Genomic DNA, 19,735 nt, shown 5'->3' with positions numbered 1-19,735 from the left:
GGGGCAAAAGGGCCCCCCGCCCTGGGTTTTTGCAGCCGGCTTCTCCACCCCCCAGCCCCGCTAGCTCTCAACGCCCCGCCCCCAAGTATTTGCCGCTAGGCCCCGCCCCCAGCTCTGTGAACCGCCTGTGCGGTCAGGCCCCGCCCCCTGCCCAGACTCCGCCCACCCCCGCCCGGACCCGAGCCAGCTCTCCCCAGCGCGGGCAGAGGCCTGGCAGCCGCTTCAGCGGGCGGCACGGAGCCTGCTCAGTCCCTGGGCGCATGCGCCGTGCGAGCCGAGCCGCAGCAGCCGCCGCCTATTCTGAGGGGCAGCAGTTGGTCGCGTTACGCCGGAGCCCGGCTCTCTCCGCGGCGGCGGCGGGCCCCGCAAGCGGCGTTGGAGGCGATTCCTCCGGGTGAGTGTCCGCGGGGGCCGGGCGCGAGGGGGGGGGGGCTGCGCCGGAGGGCTCCCGCTGGCGGGGCGGGAGGTGGGTGTGTCCCCGGCCGGGCCTCGCGCCCCGCGGCGGGGCGGGGGGCACCTGCCGCGGCCGGGCCGGGGCTCGCTGCGGGTCCCGGCGTGACTCGGGGGCGGCCGCGGGGACACGGCGAGGTGCGGGGCCTGCTCGGCCGCCTGCAGCCCGGGGCGAGCTCCCGAGCGGAGCCTCACCTGGGGACAGCGCTGGGTGGAAAACCAAAGCTTCCCCCCGCCCCCAGCCCGGGCCGCCCCCCGCCAGAGCCGCGCGCGGCCTGGGCACTGGGCTGGCTGCGCTTCGAGTTCTCCTAGTGCCCCCGGCATGTACAAAACCCCTCCTAGCACCCCTACCGGCGGCTGATAAACGCCCCCTGCCCGTCGCTTACCTTTCTTCTTCTCCCCCCCCTTCCACTCCGGCTGACTCTTCCCCCACCAGGGTGCCAGCCTGGCTTCAGGTCACGGGCCAGGTCTAGGGACAAACAAAATCTTCCCGCTTGATATTTCATGTGAAACCTTGTCCGCTCGTCGTGTAGTAAAACCAAATACAGTTTTTATTGGCATGGCAAATGGCATAAGATTAAAATACCAATCATGCCAACAGCCTCCTCTTCTCGCCCCCCAAGAAACCCTATTCTAAACTGTCCTGTAAATCGAGAGAGGAGAGGCGTTGTAGACTCTGCAAATCTGTTAATCTGGAGAAACTCATGCTGTAGTCATAGGTACAAACCCCTAAAATAGATCTCTTGCAGTTATGTTAGAGATGCATACAGTATGATTTGGCCAGGTTTGTAAGGGTCAGGGCAAGTGTAGGATAAGATTTATAAGGTTATAATATCCTGAGGTTACTCATATTTCTTGATCATTCCATTAAATTCATTTTTTCTATGAACTCTGCTGCATCACCTATACAGAACTGAGTTTATTGCTATTATTTTGCTTTGAACTGAACAAGATGTGTCAAGACCCTTCCTGCCCCTAGAAATTTAGGATTTATGAACACACAAACTTGCACAGCTTAACTGAAGATATGTATTTGTATTAGGGCTGTCAAGCGATTAATCATGCAATTAATTTTTTTAAACAATAGAATACCATTATCTTAAATATTTTTTTTATGTTTACTACATTTTCACAATACAGAATACAAAGTGTACTATGCTCACTATGTTTTTTATTATAAATATTTGCACTATAAAAAACAAAAAAATAGTATTTTTCAGTTCACCTCATACAAGTACTGTAGTGCATTCTCTTTATCATGAAAGTTGAACTTACAAATGTAGAATTGTGTACAAAAAACCTGCTCTCAAAAACAAAACAGTATAAAACTTCAGCGCTGACAAATCCACTCAGTCCTACATCTTATTCTGCCAATCACGAAGACAAACAAGTTTGTTTACATTGATGGGAGATACTGCTGCCTGGTTCTTATTTACAATGTCACCTGAAAGTCAGACCAGGCATTTGCATGGCACTTTTGTTGCCGGAGTTGCAAGGTATTTACATGCCAGATATGCTAAACATTTGTATGACCCTTCCATGCTTTGGCCACCATTCCAGAAGACATGCTTCTGTTAATTAAATTTGTGACTACATCTTGGGGGGAGAACTGTAAGTCACCTGCTGTTTTACCTGCATTCTGCATATATTTCATGTTATAGCAGTCTCGGATGATGACCCAGCATATGTTCGTTTTAAGAACAGTTTCACAACAGATTTGACAAAACGCAAAGAAGGTACCAAAGTGAGATTTCTAAAAATAGCTACAGCACTCAACCCAAGGTTTAAGAATCTGAAGTGCCTTCCAAAATCTGAGAGGGACGAGGTCTGGAGCATGCTTTCAGAAGTCTTAAAAGAGCAAAACTCTGATGCAGAAACTACAGAACCTGACCCACCAAAAAAGAATATTAACCTTTTGCTGGTGGCATCTGACTCAGATGACGAAAGTGAATATGCATCAGTCCGCACTGGTTTGAATCGTTATCAAGCATAACCTATCATCAGCATGGAAGCATGTCCTCTGGAATGATGATTGAAGGATGAAGGGACACATGAATCTTTAGTGCATCTGGCACGTAAATATCATGCAATGCGAGCTACAACAGTGCCATGCGAATACCTGTTCTCACTTTCAGGTGACTTTGTAAACAAGAAGCAGGCAGAATTAGCCCCTGCAAATTGTAACCAACCTTGTTTATCTGAGTGATTGGCTGACCAAGAAGTGGGACTGAGTGAACTTGTAGGCGCTACAATTTTACATTTTTATTTTTGAATGCAGGTTTTTTGTACCTAATTCTACATTTGTAAGTTCAACTTTCATGATAGAGAGGTTTCAGAGTAGCAGCTATGTTAGTCTGTATCCATAAAAAGAAAAGGAGTACTTTTTGGCACCTTAGAGACAAACAAATTTATTAGAGCATAAGCTTTCATGTGCTACAGCTTACTTCAGCAGATAGAGGTTGCACTGTAGTACTTGTATGAGGTGAGTTGAAAAATACTATTTCTTTTATCATTTTTACAGTGCATATATTTGTAAAAAAAATAAAGTGAGCACTGTGCACTTTGTATTCTGTGTTGTAATTGAAATCAATATTGAAAATGTAGAAAAACATCCAAAATATTTAATTAATTTCAGTTGGTATTCTTATAAGGGTGATTAATTGCGATTAATTTTTTAAATTGTGATTAATTGTTTTGAGTTAATCGTGAGAGTTAACTGCAATTAATTGGCAGCCCTAATCTATATTGATTTCATTAAACAGGTACAAGTTTTGTGTGTAGGGACTGGTATTTTGGCTTGAGAGTTTTACAGGATTAAACCAAATCAACATAGACATCTACACAAACTTGCACCAGTTTAAACAAAGTAAATATACAATAAATAGTTGAAGTGGTACAAGCTTTTGTGTAGACAAACCCTTACACCTAAAGTCCTTGTCTAGATAAAGCTACTCAATTTTATAGAAACATCTTTTTGCCTAGCATAGATAAGTGGTAACACTTCTAAAAGCACAAAAGTGAGTTAGGAGGCTAAGTGCCATTTTCAAAAGTGACTTAGGCCATGTCTACAGTACAGAATTATGTCTACGTAACTTATGTTGGCATACAGCCACCACAGTTATTAACTGGCTTGTGTATGTGCACGTGGCTCCTAGTGCTTGTATTGATTGTGTTGTCAGTAAGCAACGCAGTGTCTACACTGACAGTACATCAACCTAATTACATCAGTTGTGACTCTAGGCAGCTCAGGGAGGTGCTGTTACTCAGTTGGTGCGAAGAGGCACTTACATTGACGGGAACCAAAAGCGAAGACCCTTCCACAGCTAGGTTGACACAAGGCAGGTTGTCGACCTAACCCTGTAGTGTAGACTAGGACTTAGGCTCCTGAAAATCACTGAGAAAATGGGGTGTGTGCTCCTTAGTCACATCGGAGCTCTTGAAAATTTTATCCGATTCCTAAAAAAGAGAGACAAGTGAGACAAGAAGTGATGGGAGAACTGGAGGAGAGAGCCCCTATCATAATTAGTTATGTTATTTTATTTCTTACCTTTGTAGGTCTCTATTCTTTCTTGAGTATTATGGGAGGAGATTTGTGTATTGCATTGGAAATTGAAGGCTGTTTCATCCATAAGGGACAGCATAGAAGAAGGCACAAAAATGTCAGTGGGAAAAGCATACAAAGGAGATCAGAGCCTGGGGCAGAGTTGGGGGCGGGGCTGGAAGGCAAGGAGGAGAAGTTTAAATTTGATATTCAGTTGTTTCTGAACAACACATTTTTGACATCTTGAAAGTTCTAATTGGATTTTCTAGAATAGTTTTAAAATATTTTCTTCTGCAAGTGCTAGTGTGGGAAGAGATCAGTCAAAAGTAATTCATTTAGTTTTTGAGACATACCCTCATAGTTCTGATGAACAGCTGTCTTTCCTAAATAATGTCTGTGCTATACTGTGCACCTCCACATCTGCCTCCAGCAAAATAACTCTGGTGGTATTGCCACTACTTTAGTACGTATAATCAAGTCAATTTTCTTCATGCCTGTGATAAACTGAGGCAGGATTCATTTTGGTCCAGTCATTGCTAGAAAAACCAACTCTGTCAATGGACATGCATTTTGAACAGGGACCAACCTCCAGGAAGCTCTGTCTTGCAACGTAAAGGAGATCTTTGTCCTTGGATTATTCTAAAGCAAGGTAGTTAAAACAGGTTGGATCCTATCTGTATTACAGATGGAACCATATTTTAATCGTCTCAGGGGAAGGGGAAAGTATAGTAAATAAATTCTCCAGGATGACTTATTTTGTAGTGTAGATGGGCAACATAGTTAAAATGGCTGGAAGGGACCTCAAAATGATCTACTCTAGGCTCCCAGGCTGAAACAAGACCAAATAAACCTAGAGCATCCCTGGCAAGTGTTTGTCTAACCTGTTCCTAAAAATCTCCATGGACTGGGATTTCATAACTTACCTTGGAAGCCTGTTCCAGTACTTACTTATCTTTTTAGTTAGAAAGTTTTTCCTCGTATCTAACCTAAATCTCCTTTGCTTCAGATTCAGCCAATTACTACTTGTCCTGCCTTCAGTGGACATGGATAATTGGTCACCTTCCTCTTCATAATAGCCCTTGAAGCTTTGAAGACTGTTATAAGGTCCCCCCTTAGTCATCTTTTCACAAAATTAAACATGTCCAATTGTTTTAACCTTTCCTCATAGGATAGTTTTTTAAACTTTGTCATTTTTGTTGCTGTCCTCTGGACTCTGTCCAATTTGTTCATCTTTCTTAAAGTGTGGTGCCCAAAACTGGATACAGTACTCCAGCTGAGGTCTTACCAGTGCATTAATTTAACAGTGGGTTTGATATTTCATCTTTATGATATATAAATTCGAACAGTTACCTCCTGTGTCTTGCATACATGTGACACTCCTGTTAATACACCCTGGAATATTTGCCTTTTTCGCAACTACATGACATTGTTGAGTCATTCACTTAGTTATCCACTGTAACCCCCCATATCCTTTTAGCAGTACTGTTGTCTAGGCAGTTATTCCCCATTGTGTAGTTGTGCATTTGATTTTTCCTTGCTACGTGTTGTACTTTTCACTTGTCGTCTTTGAATTTCATCTTGTTGAATTCAGACAAGTTCTCCTATTTGTCAAAATTGTTTGAATTCTAATCCAGCCCTCCAAAGTGATAGAAATCTTCCCAATTTGATGTAATCTGCAAATTTTATAAGCATACATACTCCATTGGGTCATTAACGAAAATATTAACTAGTACTAGACCCAGGACAGACCCTTGCAGGACCATACTAGCTATGCCCTTCCAGTTTGACAGTGAACCATTTATAACTACTCTTTGAGTACAATCTTTCAACCAGTTTTGCATCCACCTCATAGTAACTTCCTCTAGAGCACATTTCCCCCCTAGTTTGCCTATGAGAATGTCACGTGGGACTGTGTCAAAAGTCTTAATTAAATCAAGATGTATCCCATCTACTATTCTCCCCCCTCATCCAGTAGGCTATAACCCTCTTAAAGAAGGAAATGAAGTTGGTTTGGCATGATTTGCCTTATGACCTTGTTATCCTATAGGTGCTTACAATTTGATTGATACCTGGAAAGATACTGGAACAAATCATTAAACAAAGTTAGGCTGACTGGTCTATAATTCCTGGAATCCTCTTTCCCCTTTTAAAAGATTGACAAAGGACAAACATAGTACTTATCCTCTGGAACTTCACCTGTCCTCCACGAGTTCTTGAAGGTAATTGCTAACGGTTCAGAGATTCTTTTAGCTAGTTCCTTGGATGAACTTTATTAGGTCCTGCTGACTTAAATACATTTAAGTTATCTAAATATTCCTTAACCTGTTTGTTCTCTATTCTGGCTTGAGTTCCTTCCCCCTTGTTAATGTTAATTGTGTTAAGCATCTGGTCACAATTAATCTTTTTAATGAAGACTGAAGCAAAATAGGCGTTAAACTGCTCAGCCTTCTTAATCTTCTTTTATTAGCTATCCTTCCTTGTTAGGTATTTGACCTACACTTTCCTTCATCTTTTGCTTGCTCCTCATATACTTATAGACTCTCTTCTTCTTGCCTTTTTTATCCCTTGTTGGGTGTAACTTGTTTTATGTCTTAAACTTTCTGATTTTTTGTCCCTACATGCATGTGCAATTTTTTTGTACTTATCCATAACAATTTGTCCATGTTTCCACACTTTGTAGAATCCCTTTAGATTTTCAGGTTATTAAAAGAGCTCTTGGTGCAGTTCACTGGCAGCATTCACATACGACATCACTGAAAGTCCTTTTTAGTGTTTTTTGAAAATGATCTGAAGAAAATTTAGTTTCCTGTTGTTTTGTGATTATTAAAAACAGTTCTCTGTTATATTTTATATAATAGTGTGTTGTATAGCATTCAGGTGTTATAGAACTCTGGAGAAGATTGTGTTGAGATTGTACCGGTGACCTTTTTCTTGTCCATGACCCTAACCTGCAAAAGGGGGAGATAGGGTAGAAGAGGAGCTTTAGCTCAGTTTTGTTTCTTCATGAAGTCTAAAAGGCCCGAAAGAGTTCTATGAGCTGAAGGGGTAGTATCTTTCCCTAGTTTGTTTGTCAGAAATTCAGGTTTTATCTCCCCTGGAAGATACTCTAGGAGACTAGGGAGCTATTGAATTCAGGATATTTCAAGACACTGAAAGATGAATATTTGAGACTATGAGGGTTTAGTGTGGCTTGGGAATGCCTCTCAATTCAGAGTAGAGTTCAAGCTTTCATTATGTGACCCACATGGTCCCTTATAGCCTGGTGCAGTGCAGCAGTGGGTCTGCCTCTGTTTCCCTCCTGGCCTTTTGCTGTTCCACCCAGCCTCCAACACCTTCTAAGTTGAGGTGATTTTAGCGCTCTGGCTAGGTCAGCCAAAAGTTCCTCCCCTTCTGGGGTACCGAAAGTCCAAAATCAACATGAAGAAATATAAGCTTTCTCCTTACCTCAAGGAGAGCCTGTAGCAGTAGTCTTCCACACTTCCCAGCCAGTCTTCTCTCCCGCAGTGAAAACTCAAGTTGTGCTCTCTCTCACACCCAGGGAACAAATCAGTTGGGCTCTCTTCCCTTTTAGCTTCTTCCTCAAGGCCTGACATCTGCTTCAAATGTCCTGAAGTGGGGTTGATTGGGCCTCCAATAGCCCATTAACTCTTATGTGACTAGTGTGATGGATTGTACGAACCTCACACATGATTTAAAAAAGGAAAGTTAGTCATTTTAGTAGTGAAATAAACCTCCTGAATATGAACTGAAAATACAGTGTTGTCCTCCTGAGTCCGCAGACTATGTAGAATTCTAAGACAACTGCCTCACATCATCTTTGAAGTGTACTTATGAGGATTTCTCTGGTGCTCCTCACAGAAATGTCTAGATAATGTTTGTAGTTGACACTATAAAAGGTAGACTTGGAAAAGACCTTCTAAATCTGTGGTGTATAACCTAGGGTCTTAATGCTTCCTCCACAAAAAACTGCATTTATTTTGGGTTTAAAATATATAATCATTATGTACATTATTTTTAGCCCATTGGTTCTTGTAAGTTTCCACTGCATTCTTTTTTTGGTGCAAACATGGTGCTTTACTGGCCTAGGTGATGTCACTGACTGGGTGTGTTTTCATTGAAGTCTGCTAAAATTGTAGCAGATGCCCAGTAAACTTACTCACATAAGACATTTCTGCTGTTTATATTTACTAAAGATCATCATCATCATGTTCCCATTACGCCTCACGGCAGCGACAAAGCTCTTCCACTCCTGTCTGTTTCTGGCAGGTCTTTTAATGGTTCCCCAGCTGTGCCCCAGGCTTTTCAGCTCAGCTTCCAGAGCTCTTTGCCATGTTGTTTTCGGGCGGCCTTGTTTTTGCTTGCCTTTAGGTGTCCATTTTATTGCCACTCTGGTGATGGAATCAGTTTCCATCCGAAGCACTTGGCCAATCCATCTCCAATGCCTCCTGGCAATGATGGTGCTCATATCCTCTTGGCTGCACTGTGTGAATAGGTCTTGGTTTGAGATTGTCGTGGGCCAAAAGATATGGAGGATTTTTCTGAGGCAGGTTGTATGGAATTAAGGTAGTTTGGACACGCGTCCTCCTTTCTCATTCCCCAGTATTCTGCACTGTAAAGTAGTGTTGAAAGTACGCTGCTCTGATAAATCTTGAGTTTGGTTTTGTATGTTGATGATTTTCCAACTGTATCTGAGCTCCTGAAGGTGTTCCTGACTTTATTGATTTTGTTCTGGATGTCCTGGCTTGTTCCACCATCTTGGCTGATGGTGCTGCCCAAGTATGTGAATGTTTCTACATTGGTGAGAACATAATCCTCTATCCCTGTTGGTGATGGTGAGACAACATGAAAGGTCATGATATCTGTCTTATTGTAGTTGATTTTCAGTTCAATTTGCTGTCTGAATGCATTGTCGAGTTGTTTTTTCTTGTGTATGGTGTTGGGTATGTGATAGAGCGAGATCATCTGTGAAGTCCAGGTCTTCAAGGATGTCCATTTAATGCCTCTTGGCATCTCTTCTGTTGTATGCTGCATTACTAAAGCTGTTCCCACAAATTAAAACATTGTAGAAAATTCTTTTAAATTTGTTGGAACAAACCCATTGATGCGCTGCACTTTTTTTCTTCAGCATGGTAAAGCTTATAAATCCTATAGTAGGTCTTCATCCTGCTTCCATCTTTGGGATGGAACTCAGGCATATGGGACAGTTTGTGTGGAATTTATGATTTCTGTATGATATTATGAACTCTGTATGTTTATGCCCAGGTGGTGATCTTTACAATTTGCATCATACTGCTTGTGGCAAGGAGAAAGGGGACTGAATAGGCTGGTCATTGAGGACCTTTAGCTGACTAGGCCTTGCCCTAGCAAAACAATAGTGTGGCTGCCACCTTGGTAAAAAAACTGTCCACAGAAGAGCATGGGGGGAAAAACAGAAGGAACAAAGGGCTAGGAGTCAGTGTTAGCTTTCAAAACTACAGAGACTGAGAGGGTCAGAAGCACCAAGGCCCTGCTTTCTGGGCTAGAGGGAACCTTGTGACTGTCAGACCAACAGAAGCCAAAGGAAGCTGGTTGCAGGAGTCAAAGCAGACTCCATGATTCAGAAGAGAAGCTTGAACTGGAGGCATGAGGTCCAGGAGAGGGGGCCTGGAAGCCTGAAATGTTATATACCAAATGACAAAGAATGCTCAAGAGTGGTGAGGAAACCGAGGCAGGGAATTGTATACAGATGTTTCTTATTTTGCACCGACCTGTGTGTCTCATGTTGTCTAAAATAAAGCAGGGTGGATAAAAATTGGTGACTTTTTGAAAAACTTAAAATTGATTTTTTATTTTGTTTAAATTGTGTTTTTTTCTTTTTAAAAAATAAACCTGTTTAGCATGAATCTGAATTTAATGCAAAATACATTAAAGCCTACATTTACTGTAATCTCTTAAAACATTTAAATAAATATTCTGAATGCATGAGCCTCTATGAAAAATGGAGTTAAAGGCTGTTCTTCTATATAAAGAAAAACACTGGGAAAAAATCTAACTTTTGAAGTCAAGCATTATGAATATGGACGAATAGATCAGCCTGAGTAATTTAAGAGATAGTTGTTTCATTTTTGAGAGACTTAGGTGAGACTAGGAATTTAAGATCCTGTTACTTTTGTTTGGCATATTTGAAAATTTTCCCAGGCTGACCTGAAATCAGTTTGTTTGACTGACTACAGTTAACCCCTCTGTTTAATAAATTTTTTAGTTGTGTAAGTATGAAACATGTTTTGTTAAGAGAGATTTATGTATCTAAAACAATTAAGGGTGTTTTGTTTTGTAAAAACACTTTATATGCTGTTTTGTGTGTTTAAATTCTAATTGCCATCCTAATACAGCTTTCTACAAACCGTGAGCTAAAAGTTGCTTATCTAGTAAATAAGCAATATATCATTATCATTTTCTAACAAACTAAAAATGTACAATAAATAAGAATCTGAAAATATTAAGCTATGTTATTGCTTAAATAAATGTATATAGTATACCCTTCTAGATAGCAAAAAGATGCACCAAATCTAGTGTAAAGGCTCTGTTTAGTTGTAAATAAACATGTTATATCAACCAATGAAAATGCACCTTCTTTAGAAAATTAACTGAAATACAAATGGAAAAGTTGATTAAAATCTTATGTAAATCAAGGCTTTCCCCTGGGTTTTTTAAATCAGTGGTTTTCAAACTGTGGGTCACGACCCAGTACTGGGTCGCGGAATATAAGGCACTGGGTCCCGTCGGTGGTGCTGCCCAACTAAGGCAGGCTAGTCCCTACCTGTTCTGACACTGCGCTGTGCCCCGGAAGCAACCAGCAACACGTCTGGGTCCTAGGTGGTGGGGGGGCACAGGGCTCCACGTGCTGACCCTTCCCCGAGCACTGGGGTTCCCAGCCAATGGGAGCTGGGGTGGGGGGGGAGGGGTGGTGCCTGCCCACGAGCGCCGCATGGAGATGCTTGTGCGCCTCCACCTAGAAGCCAGACATGCTTCTGGCCGCATCCGGGGTGGAGCGCGGTCCATAGTTCCAGGACAGGCAGGAAGCATGCCTTAGCACCCCCACTGCACCGCTGACCGGGAGCTGCCTGAGGTAAGCTTGCTCCCCAATCCCCAGCCCTGAGCTCTCCCCCAAACCCAGAGCTCCATCCTGTGCCCCAAACTCCTCATCCTCGGCCCCACCCCAGAGCCTGCACTCCAACCCTCTGCCCCAGCCCTGAGCCTCCCACACCCCAAACACCTCATCCCCAGCTCCGTTGGGTCGCGGGCATCAACAATTTTCTTCAACTGGATCTCCAGAAAAGAAGTTTGAAAAGCACTGATTTAAATCATTCCACCCTGCAGTAAAGTGATTGATTGGTTTAGATATCCCTCTGCAAATTCTTGTTTATCTGCTTCAACTGTCATGTCACTGAAGAGTTAAACTATACACCTGAGTACCCATTAGGGTGGAGTTCTGGAAAGTGTGTTCTTAAGTTACTGGGGAGTCATGAGCAGGAGTGTGTGTTTTGCACTGGTCTTGGGGCTAGGGCAGCTGGACCATGGAGCCCTTCCGAGAAGGGGTACCAGACAAGAGTCTGTTCCTGGGGAGTGAGCCAAGAGGCCAAAGAAAGAGAGTATCTGGAGCTCACTCAGAGGAGCTTAATAGCATACGGATCCAGTGACAGCAGCCTGATGAGCCTCCAAAAAGGGGTAGCTACACCAGGTCTGTGAAAGCTTGTTAATCCCTGGCTCATGGGTATACCTCATCTGTTGAAAAGACTGCCAGGTTTGTCTTGCCACCTTGTTTATGAGTAGGACAGACAGACTTCTATGCTGCAGGTCTTAGCTCTTACGGCAGTTGAGCTTTAATGTGTCTGGATCTGTGTCAAATGTTTTGGCTGTCTTCTGAGGTTGAGCCTCTGAATTCTTGGCTTCTCTCTCTTGCTGAGCCACTGCATTGGTGCATGCTTTGGTATGTCCCTGCTAGATACTTGCTTGGCAAGTGGTCAAATGAGAGACCTTCAATTCCTAAACCTCTTTCCAGATAATGAATGGATAATGAGCTCTACTAGTTTATGGCTGGGGAAATGCCCTTCCTCTCTTTCTCCCCATCTCCTGCCTAGCCCACAGATGAATCATGCAGGCCACCTTATTAACAAGGCTAGACAAAAGCCAGATAGGAGAGGTACCAAGATGGCAGTAAGGGACCATTGTGCCCAACTCCACAGAATACCCAAAGTCCACATATTTTATGGCCTATTTACAGAAGCCTTAACTAGCTGCTGTTTTTCCAGTTAGACTTACCGATGTAAATTTTTTCCATTCAAGGTATATAAGGGTGGAGGTTGGGACACCTCCAGTTCCCTCTCCCATCAGCCAGGTGACCACAGTTCCGATTGATGATTCCTGAGTCTGACCATGCTGGACAAAAATCCGCATAAAGGAGTAAGGAATCTATGAGCATACCCTCCTCCAAGACTTGTGTCTGACAAGGGAAGCAAAGAAGCAGCAGCCTTTTGGAGCATACAAAAAGATTAAAATAATCCGCCAACAAAAGCTGATTCCATAAAAGATAGTACTTCACCCACCTTGTCTCTCTCAAATAATCTAGACGTGCATCCCACTAGCTCTGCAGGAATTGCATTAGCTCTGTGTTGTATGTTAGTATCTCTGTCTGAATCAGGCAGGGTAAAAGTACAGGAGCCAAATCCTTGCTGCCTCCCCAAAAGAATGCACATGGGAGAAGGGCAGGGAATACAAAATAACACTGGCCATTTTAAGCTCAGGCATAGATTTGTCTTTCAGACCCTTGCTAAGGGTGTTACAAGGATCCTTGTACCTACCCAAAGCACTACTCTCAAAAAGGCAGTGGCCAAGAAAAGTTGTCTTGGGGGCTCAGACTCTTCTTCTTGAGAGGAAAATCAGTTCTTGGAATTGAAACTCGAGGGACAAGAAAAAGGAAATATAGGATGGGTTCCATCAGGAGTACTTCAAGACTATTCTAAGGAGGTTTATTTTTGCATAAGACCATTGCTTATGGCAAGTCTTCCCTTTTGTAAACAAAAAACAACAACCTGCTCTTCTTTCCCCCTGCCTCCCCAAAAAGACCCAAAAAACCAGACAGCAAAATGTCCAGAAGATATTTTTCCTCAGCTTCAAAATTAGTTCCTTATATCTCCTTAAATGGTGTCCAGATTATAGCAGAATGGGAGGGCCCTGCAGTACCCCAAGCTCTGTGGTACAATGGACTTCATTGGATCTCTAATTCAAAGCTTGTGGATTTGTATCCCACTATAGTTGCCAGTAGACAGTGTTAGGGGGCTTATTCCTTCACCCACTTACTTCCCTAGTCCTTCTCACATGAACAGAGAGCAACAATACCCGAAGTCCAAAGGTTCAAACACTTCGATGTTTATTGGGGTGAACTTCCAGCAAGCATGATTCCAGTTAGTTTCCTTCCTTCCTTCCCCCTTCCCAGCTCTGACACCACAGAGCCTTACACCTGTGTCCCTGTTCCCATTCCTGCCCTTAGCCAAATATGATTCCAATTTCCCCACCCCCATTCCCTGTTCCCATTTCCCTTCCCCACACCCACCCACTTCCTGATTGACTGCAGACTATATAGTAAAACTTGAGTTCTGCTTTCTATACCTTAACCAATCATTTTCCTGAAATTTAACTAACCAATCTTAACATACTGTAACATGATTATGTAACCAATTATATCCCACCCCCTTAATTTGTTTACACCCAGCAAAATTAATTATGCAGCAGAGAGGAACAATCACAGAACCAGACAGAGATTATACAGACAAACAATAGCAAAGTGACAGGTTTCAGAGTAACAGCCGTGTTAGTCTGTATTCGCAGAAAGAAAAGGAGTACTTGTGGCACCTTAGAGACTAACGAATTTATTTGAGCATGAGCTTTCGTGAGCTACAGCTCACTTCATCAGATGCATACCGTGGAAGTGGGAATTATAATGACAAAACAATACAGAAGTGAGGATTTCACATCCCAGCTATTGATAAGTGAGTTCTTGCCAGACAGGATGCTTTCAAACTGAGTTTCCTTTTACATTTTCTAGGCACTTCCCTTTCTCTGGAGGTGATAGGCACTATCAGGACAGGATTGTATTCCTAACAGCCCAGTAGCACCTTCTTTCAATGTGACTAGTTTGGAATGTGAGGAGGTGACCCGTCGCTTATGGCTGCCTCTGTTGCTTAGCCAAAGGCCTTAGCCTAAGAACAGGGCCTCAGACTGTCACAGTAAGAGAAGGACCTTACACTGGCAGACAGTGATTTTGATTGTTTCTTTTATACTTCTAACTAGCCAAGTGATAAAAATACCTAAATTCTTAGAGTATAGGCCTTTACAAACAGGCTTGAATATCTATATCCTAACAGACAGGCAAGTGAATTAATCTGTAAGGAAGATCTATGAGGCAGATTCAGCAACTCAAAAGGCCACCGCAGAATCCACCTGCTTGCCTCAAACAATCCTGACATAGAATTACTGTCTAGTTTCTTCCCCAAACTAATCAGTCTCATGACCTGGGACTAAGTCTTCATTTGTTAATAATTCTTTCATATATTGCTATGATTTTAGGTAACTAATACGCTGGGTCATTGTCTGCATACCCTTGGAAAATAAGCTATGAGCAATTTCTTTAATAAATTCTCTTTTTTTAAAACCATAATCTTCTGACTCTCGCTGTCAGGAAGTCAGATTACTTGATTTGGGTAAGTTTTAAATGTCCTATATTAAAACAAGTAAGACATTTCTTTCCATGAGGCAAAAGGAGTGTCTGAGCTGGAAATTATAATAGTACCATTTATCCCAAGGCGAAAACAAGTACATGCTATCAGTCTTTCCCACGCTTCCAAGATGACTGCATTGCTGATCTGGATGAGAAGGCTTTTTCTTAGGTTTGACTTAACCATGTACATTCCACTTTTAGTTTGATCGTATTGTATTATCATGGCTTTGAGACGGCTAGGGATGAGCATTATTGCCTCTTCAGCATTACTACTTATTTTCAGTGGGGAGTAAATAGAGATGCTGCTTCTTTAGATGATGGACTTTTTAAAATTAAGAATGAAATACAAAGACTTTAAGAAACCTATGAAGGGAACAAGTTTTTTGTGAAGTACACAAACCATTGTGCTTTTTCTGGATGGGCAGAGTTGGTGATTGGGAAGGAAAACAACTGAATCCTAGCAAAGATAATAGAACTCTCTCTTCTTTGAAAATATGGATCAGTTAAGGAAGCACCATTTCCAACATGTTCACTAGCCAAGATTTTAAAGATTTTCATTGCATTGGATCGAGTGGGAAATCACTTATGGCCCTGTTGTGATACCATTGATGTCAGTGGCATTATTTTTGGAATAAGATGCTACTCAGAGTGAGTAAAAATGTTGCAATCTGGCCTTTAATTTTTCAATAAACATTGAATGAAACCATTTGTCTATAAGTGTCTGCAATTTTAGTAGTGTGGCTCTCATGCACATGACTTCAGCATTGATGATCAAAATTACTTTGAATTTGAATCTCTTATGAGGCGCTCAGTACAAATGTCTTTGGGTGTATGTCACCATCTCTGCTCCATTACAAGGTTTTTGCCTTTTGGCATTACTCCTTCATTTTATGCCACATGGAAGGATTCACCAAAGGTAAATACTCAGATATTTGATTTGTACAGAAGAAACACATATAAAGTACCAGCAAAGTATAGTTCTAGTAAGAAAGTTCAGTTTATTGCAAACTGGTATATGGGCAGGTTATGGCACATCTCAATGAGAAAATGCTGGTTTTGATAAACAGAGAACTAAATCCATTATCGGGGTGGTTCTCTGGAGGTCCTGTCCAATTGCAGCAACTCACACTACTACTCTAGGTCTCCTTTGCCATCACCACCATGTTTTATTGTATTCTTCCAGCAGGCCATGGCCTGTAGCATTGTTTACATATATTTAGAGTCCCTAGCCAGTTTCCCCCTTGCTTCTAGGGAAGGTTTCAGAGTAACAGCCGTGTTAGTCTGTATTCGCAAAAAGAAAAGGAGTACTTGTGGCACCTTAGAGACTAACCAATTTATTTGAGCATGAGCTTTCGTGAGCTACAGCTCACTTCATGGTATGCATCCGATGAAGTGAGCTGTAGCTCACGAAAGCTCATGCTCAAATAAATTGGTTAGTCTCTAAGGTGCCACAAGTACTCCTTTTCTTCTAGGGAAGGGAACAGTACTAGCAGCATCTAATCCTGTGTACTTCAGGATCCCTCACCCCTGCACTTTCTTCCTGTCAGTTTATATAATCCCACCTGCTGGGGTTGCTTCCTCTTCAATTAGCCCTTGAGCTGTAGCTCTACTCAGTTAATTGACTCGCTCTGTCAACTACCTGTCTTCCTGTTAGATCCCAGTTAATATATACTGATGGGTATTAAAGTGACAGGGTGCTGAGTTAGCTCCTGACTTAGCATACCCTGTTGCTCTAGGTTTTTAAAAGGTTACCCACTATCATAATATCTGAATGCTTGTGGTCTTCATTGGGACTATTCAGTATGTCCTTCTCAGTTGCAATTAATAGAATGATTTGTTAAGATCTAATAGCTATTCCTGCAGTTGAAATTGTAGTTATATTATCCAAAAAGTCCCACTTGATGGAAGCAAGCAAATAATGTTATGAAACATAATTGAATTTTATGGGGTTGGAAAGGAAAAGTGTAAACACTATATTAGACTTGTTTAAAAATGGGAAATGTTTCCTTTTGTAATTTGTCGTCATCTGTATGTTTTTAAATATATGTCTAAAATCAGGTTATAAAAACCTAAATCTAGAAATAGCAAGTTACCACTGGGAAACGCTCTGTCACCAATGGATTAAAAAGTGAATATAAGGAAATTTAATCCGTCTTTTCCTGTGTATTATGATACTATTTAAGACAAGCAAAATGTAATTATGAAAAGGTGACCTGTAACTGCTTAAAACAACTTTTGCAGAATACACTAAGAGAAGTTCAGTATATGCAGATAATACTCTTAAATTTATAAAGAAGGGAGAAAAAATTAATTTCACTAATGTCCTGAATGCTCCTCCTATATCTGCTGTTTGTGGCATTCAGCACATAACCTTATAATCATGTCACTTTTTTTCTGTTCTTGCAGGTCCCTTGTGACATTACTTTTTTTCCAAAGATTCCTAAACACAAATATCACAGAATTTAGAGAGGAAAGGGAGCAATTGCTCAATATTTAAATAATTTTAAAGAAAACAGCTGTTTTTTCTCAGGCTACCAGCCTCACAAAATCACTTTTTATCTTTTTTTTTAAAAAAACTGAACAAGATTTAAATACAAATCTTGTAAAAATAAATAAATAAAAGTCTATGCCTCCTATTGATAGCTCTCTTGCTTAAAAACTGTCTGGAGAACCAGTTATTATAGCTCTCTAAACAGACTAATAATTCATATTTTTCTTATAGCTTCAAGAAACTAATTGACACACACATCAAAAGATGGCTAGATCTAGATCAAGATCACCAAGGTGGAAGTACAGGTAAATCCTTAACTTTTATTATGGCTTATATAAGAGCTGTCAAGTGATTAAAAACATTAATAGCCATTAATTGCACTGTTAAACAATAATAGAATACCATTTATTTAAATATTTTTGGATGTTTTCTACATTTTCAAATATATTCATTTCAGTACAATACAGAATACAAAGTGTACAGTGCTCACTTTATATTTTTTATTACAAGTATTTGCACTGTTAAAAAACAAAAGAAATATTATTTTTCAATTCACCTTATACAAGTACTGTAGTGATTCAATTTGTAAGTTGAACTTACAAATGTAGAATTATGTACAAAAAAACCTGCATTCAAAAATGAAACCATGTAAAATTTTAGAGCCTGCAAGTCCACTCAGTTCTTCTACTTGTTCAGCCAATTGCTCAGACAAACAAGTTTGTTTGTTTTACATTTGCAGGAGTTAATTCTGCCCTCTTCTTGTTTACAGTGTCACCTGAAAGTGAGAACAGGCATTTGTGTGGCACTGTTGCAGCCAGCTTCGCAAGGTATTTACGTGCCAGATGTGCTAAAGATTCATATATCCATTCATGCTTCAACCGCCATTCCAGGGGTCATGCGTCCATGCTGATGACGGGTTCTGCTCAATAATAATCCAAAGCAGTTCAGACTGGCGCATGTTCATTTTTATTATCTGAGTCAGGTGCCACCAGCAGAAGGTTGATTTTCTTTTTTGATGGTTTGGGTCCTGTAGTTTCTGCATCAGAGTGTCGCTCTGTTAAGACTTCTGAAAGTATGCTCGACACCTCGTCCCTCTCAGATTTTGGAAGGCATTTCAGATTCTTAAACCTTGTGTCGAGTGCTCTAGCTATCTTTAGAAATCTCACATTGGTACCTTCTTTGCGTTTTGTCAAATCTGCAGTGAAAGTGTTCTTAAAATGCCAACATGTGGTTGGTCATCATCCGAGATTGCTGTAACATGAAATATGTATCCGAATGTGGGTAGAACAGAGCAGGGGACATACAGTTCTCCCCCCAATGAGTTCAGTCACAAATGTAATTAACGCAGTATTTTTTTAACGAGTGTCATCAGCATGGAAGCCTGTCCTCTGGAATGGTGGCCGAAGCATGAAGTGGCATACAAATGTTTAGCATATCTGTTACGTAAATACCTTGCAACGCCAGCTACAAAAGTGCCATGCAAATGCCTGTTCTCACTTTCTAGTAACATTGTAAATAAGAAGACGGCAGTATTATGTCCTGTAAATGTAAACAAACTTGTTTGTCTTAGCGATTGGCTGAACAAGAAGTAGGACTGAATGGACTTGTAGGCTCTGAAGTTTTACATTGTTTTGTTTTTGAGTGCAGTTATGTAACAAACAATCTACATTTGTAATTTGCACTTTCACGACAAAGAGATTGCACTACAATACTTGTATGAGGTGAACTGAAAAATACTATTTCTTTTGTTTATCATTTTTACAATGCAAGTATTTGTAATAAAAAATCTACACTTTGATTTCAGTTACAACACAGTACAATATAAATGTAGAAAAACATCCAAAATATGTAATTTCAATTGGTATTCTATTTAACAGTGCAATTACAAACAGCAATTAATTATGATTGATTATTTGAGTTAATCACGTGAGTTAACTGATTACCTGCGATTAATTGACAGCCCTAGTTTATATTTATTTTCAGAATATCGCTTCATATACAAGTTTATAAAACAGCCTGTATCTTCTAGGATAGCAGAACAAAAAGATATTAAGGCTAAAAATTTATTTCAAACAAAACATTTATTTTATAAAATATTAATTTTATGTAATCTGTAAAAGCAAGTTTTGAAAAGTAAATTGTTTCCATGAGTTCTTATTTGCATGAAATTTGAGCCAGATAAAAATCGGTAATAGGTTTCAAGCATTGTTAAGCCTGCAAGAAGGAGTTTGTGCATGCACGGCACCAGTTTAATTTGAGACAGGTTTTTAAATTCCATTTCCATTTTTAAAAAAGTGAAACAAACTGGTTAACAATTAAGTGAGGTGGACTGTTGGGGTTTGTTGGGTAGGCTGGATGAAGCCTTTCCCTCCTGAGTAGAGGGAGCAGGGTGCATGCTATCAATTTTGTCAGAATGTCAAAACAACCACTACGTTTCTAGTTGGCCCCCATAGGTGTGACCGTACCTTTCAAAGTTGATGGTGGTGTCCTGCGTCTG

The 19,735-nt window shown here is 41.0% G+C and overlaps 1 protein-coding gene across 4 annotated transcripts in view; it reads left to right on the top strand.

Moving 5' to 3' along the window:
• The first annotated feature begins 227 nt into the window (after positions 1-227).
• Positions 228-19,735, top strand: part of BCLAF3 (BCLAF1 and THRAP3 family member 3) — a 63,031-nt gene continuing 43,523 nt past the window's right edge. For 3 of the 4 annotated variants that reach the window (XM_077816620.1, XM_077816595.1, XM_077816610.1), the window contains exons 1-2: positions 228-394; positions 17,470-17,543. In XM_077816620.1, the coding sequence (XP_077672746.1) occupies positions 17,503-17,543 (41 nt within the window). In that variant the 5' untranslated portion in view covers positions 228-394; positions 17,470-17,502. Of the gene's footprint in view, positions 395-6,132; positions 6,211-17,469; positions 17,544-19,735 lie in introns of those variants that run through there. The other variant, XM_077816603.1, reaches the window with a different exon arrangement.

This window comes from Eretmochelys imbricata, chromosome 1 (assembly GCF_965152235.1).
Source record: "Eretmochelys imbricata isolate rEreImb1 chromosome 1, rEreImb1.hap1, whole genome shotgun sequence".
Classification (NCBI taxonomy): Eukaryota; Metazoa; Chordata; order Testudines; family Cheloniidae; genus Eretmochelys; species Eretmochelys imbricata.
This window is presented reverse-complemented; position numbering and strand designations above follow the sequence as displayed.